At 41.9% G+C, this 4556-nt stretch overlaps 1 protein-coding gene across 1 annotated transcript; it reads right to left on the minus strand.

Moving 5' to 3' along the window:
• Nucleotides 1–353: 353 nt before the first annotated feature.
• On the minus strand, nt 354–3131 carry LOC104819916 (uncharacterized protein At2g24330-like). The gene is made up of 6 exons (XM_010550211.2): nt 2967–3131; nt 2537–2847; nt 2201–2345; nt 1967–2076; nt 1043–1466; nt 354–963 (listed from the first exon to the last, which is right to left on the minus strand). The coding sequence occupies exons 2-6, from the start codon at nt 2813–2815 to the stop codon at nt 746–748; spliced, it is 1176 nt and encodes a 391-aa protein (XP_010548513.1). The 5' UTR covers nt 2816–2847; nt 2967–3131; the 3' UTR covers nt 354–745.
• Nucleotides 3132–4556: the final 1425 nt, after the last annotated feature.

Below are 4556 nucleotides of genomic sequence, written 5' to 3' on the forward strand. Positions count from 1 at the left end.
TTTTCCCTGCATTCCAATCTTTTGGATACTTTTCACTGTTTAGACCAGAGATAATTGCATGTTCGATGATCGAATATCTAATGGGTACACCTTTTAGAATAAACTATAATTCTTTCATGTTCCTTCCAGCTTTAGTGCGCGGTGTAAGATGACAGACATCGAAACCATCTTTCATGTGTCTTCACATTGAAGATGGAAAATATGTCGAAACTGCGACTCTTTATTAAAATATGTTCATTCTTCATTTGTTACAGCATTTTTTAGAGACCGAATGATTTGAAAAAGATAACACTTTGTTGTGATCTTATAAGCATGGTGAATATCGTTAAAATCATATACAAAAGAAACCTATAAAAAGAAAATTAACATATATTTTTCAGTTTTGTTTCACTAATGTGATCAGTTTAACCATTTTTATCAGACTCGTCAAACTCGTCACACCATTCAAGTGCAACTAGTGTGACTAGTATGACCACCTTACTTCGTGATCAGTTTGACTAGTGTGATCGTGTGACAACTTTACTAGTATGACCACTTGACTGGTGTGACCAGTTTTACCAGTTTGCTTAGACTAGTCAAACATGTTACACCCTTCAAGTGTGACCATTGTGACTAGTACGACCATTTTGACACATCGTGACTCAAGTCCGTAATAACCCGTGAATTCGTTATCCGTACCGAGTTTTAGGAGACCTCATATAAGCCTAAAAATGACTCTAGAATATTGAACCAAACCCGAGCGTCATCAGCTCAGAGTTTCAGCTTCTTCCTTGATCTCTGGAATGTTCACCTCCACCGGGGGGCTGCTTCGGCCTTCGCTTGGAGAGCCGCTTCTATCGTTGATCACTTCACTTTCCGCCGTTCTCAACAAAGCATTCTCCTCCATAGGTTTCGGCTGGTTAAGGGCATTACAGTGAGGACAGTAGTATGTTGTGTACGGAAAGTCCTCTTTCCGGGCAAGTCCTGTTCGAGATCAAACCCAATTCTAAGTTACCCTATTTCATGCCATTCACGGAAAATAATCTGTAAGCAGCTCACTCACCGTTATGCATATGACAGTTGCCACAGATGAGAGCATATGATTGGGTGGGATCCTCGCCCACGAGAAGAGCCGCGATCCGCGAGATCCAACCGCCGTCATGAGCAGCGTATCCCTGAGGACTGTAGTGTTCAACCACCATGTGCTGGTTGTGTTCTGTCTCGCTTAAGCCAGAATGCCGAGACTCGTCATCAGAATGATGAGCTGGAGGAGTGGTCCTGGCACTGTTGGGTCTTGTGTTAGTATTAGGTTGTTTCCGATGTCTGAGCCCTTGTGATTGCATCACCTCCATGTCATGGCTCTTGCCTACGGACGGATCAAGTCGGGATTCATCTCCTACTAATACTTTCAAGCCTGAATCTGCGCCTAACTTTGACGCCAGGATAGTTGCAGCCGCCGCCTTTGCAGCTGGATCAGTATCATATCTCTGTTTCAAACAACTCACATTAGCATCAAACCAAAGGATTGATATATGTATTGGCATAATAGCTCATTTGGGTTCCTCAATCAACTGCAAAACTATGCTAACTGTGTAGGAAGTAATTACAAAACCCCCTCTTCTTGCTGTTGTTTTTTTAGAAAGAATTTGCAGTTTAACTCAGTTTAGCTACTATGAGGAATTCTTCCTGTAACACGAGCTCAACTTCTAATCCGTAGCCACCCTTTAGCCCATAGATGAGGTAAATAATCGTTTGACTAACCCATTCCGTTGCTACTTTGATCGTGACAAAGGAAGTTAACTAACTACCAGTGGTAGCTCTAGATGGTAAGCAACTACATTACAGTTATGCCAGGACAAAAGCAACAGCCAAATACATCGAAATACAACCAGAGATACAATTAAGCGAGCTTAAAAGACAGATAAAAAACAGATATCAAAGGCCACATAAACGGATAGAACATTGTTAAAGACTACTACTAATTCACCTGAATAAGTTGTTGTGTGGTGTAGTAATTGGTCTTCTCTTTAAGCTCGTCAATTTTGGCCTGTCTTTCTGCCCGAAGCTTTTCCAATGTCTTTTGATCTCTGTGGTCACCTACACAATCGTTTTTAGACAGAGAGGCACGATTAGAAACAAGTAGAACACTGCATTTTACAGAGAGAGGCCAAGACTTTGCACAAAACGAGCACCTAAAAGGATTGAAAAACACAAGACTCACACATCCTTGAGAAGCGGACGATTGTGGAATATGCAAGAGAAGACAGAGCAGGTAAAAGAAACATGGGCAAGATCCGAAATGTCCTCATTTTCCAATCCATGGCCGCCATTCTTGTTGTCATGGTTGCATAACCCACTGCAATAACCTGAAACAAGCAATACAGTGGCTCTGATATCATATCATTCCCATGAACTCAGTCCTCCCAAGCAAACAACCATTTGAAGGGTATGGATTTTACTACAAAAACACAACGCAATACATCAAAATTCAACTCTATCCTCCTGAGTACTACCAAAGGAAAGGAAAGGTTTCATCCACTGCAAGAAAATCTCTGACCTCAAAGAAAATGGAGAAGACTATGAGATTTCTACTGAGCTTTCTCCATGTTTGCGATCGGCGCTTCATCCTAGACAGAACCGCTGCTTCTTCCTTGGAGATATATTGAAGTCTCTTCTCGAAATCATCGCCTCGAATCCTAAAAACCCCGTCCCAAAGGCGAGAAAACCACCCCTTATGTTTCTTCTTCTTCCCATCTCTGCCGGCGTCCGCCGTCGCGACGCCGGAATCCCTCTGCTCGCCGCTCTCAACCACCGCACTTTCCCGCTCCTCAACCATCCCCCCTCACCACCTCTCCACTATCAAAACCACTGAAAAAAAATGGCAAACAACAGAATTATCCATGAGTCATCACAACCTTAGAGACTTGGAAGAAAAACACGGATTTCTTTCCTTCCTCGGGATCCAAGAATCGTCGTCGTCAACTTGCCTGGTTTTCTCCTGATCTGGAATTCTCTGAAGAACACAAAAATATTCGAATTTCGTGAACTGCAGGAGAAATGGCGACGTTGATTGCGCGCTCTCTCTCTCTCTCCCGCTGCCTTTGATTTTGGAGTCTGTGGCAGTTTTTCTCTCCGAGAAAGGAAAGCAAATTCGCCTTCACGTCGACGCACGTGAGTGTCACGTGACTCTGTGTTGTTCATTGACGACCAGAGCCCCTCCCAAATTTAAGCCCGTTTTAATTATTTTCCTTAAAACAATTAGACATTAAAATATTATTCCGCGTTTAGTTGTAAATCATCATACCAACAACATGACTGCTCCACTGTGAAGGTGTCAACACTTAGTCAGACCCAGCAACCGGAAGAACCTGAGTGTCCTTACCATCTCCTCCCATCAAACTCGGCCTGTAAGAAGGGTTCATCTGCATTGCATAACAACAACATTTCAAAAAGGGCCCAAGAAAGAGCAACGTGTATACCGAAACCCCCATGAAATAACTAAATTTGTGGACAACGTGGTCAGAATCACGACTCAATTCGAAAGCACAAACGTCAATACAGTGAGCTCGTGAACTTATTTAATTCCGAAGCGTCACATTCCTAAAAATCTTCAGAATGATTACACAATGAAACAAAAGAAAAGCAAAAAATGAAACGAGAGGGTCGGAGGAAGAAGAGATAGAATGGGACCAAGGGAGCGAGGACGTAATCGAAGCCACCGGTGGAGATGTTAAAGGAGAGAAGAGAAGGGACATCGCCGTCGAAGTCTGTCTCCACGCCGCAGTACCTGGACTCGCTCCTCTCCTACCTCCTCTCTCCCCGAGCGGCATTCTCTCTTTCTCTCTCTCGATCAAAAATCGGAAAAGGAAGATTGGTCGGAGGATGACGACGGACCAAAGGTTTTTGCCAGGGTTTACATTGATCGTTGAATGGGGGCAATTGCAAAAATACCCTTAAATGTCGATTTCACTTACAGCCCATACCCTCGCACAGTAAAAAGAAAACGGCAACATCAGATATATCCTTATAAATATAGAATCCCTATAATACCCTTCCTTTATTTATATAATATTATAATATACTAAAATAAATAAAATATAGATCTATTTTTTTATCCTTATTTTCTCTCTCCTCTTTATCATTGTCTCCCGCCATACATCGCATTCTCTCTCTTCGAGTTTTTCTTCTTCTCTCTCTTGAATGTCTCTTCTCCAGCACGATTTTTTGGTAAATTTGCTCCAAGAAACTCATCCAATAAACGTAGATGTAGTGGTATTGTCGCTTATAGTGGAAGAAAAACGAGTAAGTGGAAGGTCTAAACAAAACCGATTTTCTAGATCTGGTGAGACTCGAAAAAAGAAAATCATGTTCGGTAGGTTCGGTCAGTACATCAATGATGTCACAGACGTATGAGTCATAATATTATGTTCGTGCATGTAATGACATTATCAATTCATATTTGGACTAATTCACTCGTGTATTATATGGTAAAAACAGTCGTCAAACTGATCAAACTCGTCAAACTCATCGTAATACTAATCAACTCATAACACTGGTCAAATTCGTAACACGCATTC

This window comes from Tarenaya hassleriana, unplaced genomic scaffold, assembly GCF_000463585.1.
Source record: "Tarenaya hassleriana unplaced genomic scaffold, ASM46358v1 Cleome3, whole genome shotgun sequence".
NCBI lineage: Eukaryota > Viridiplantae > Streptophyta > Magnoliopsida > Brassicales > Cleomaceae > Tarenaya > Tarenaya hassleriana.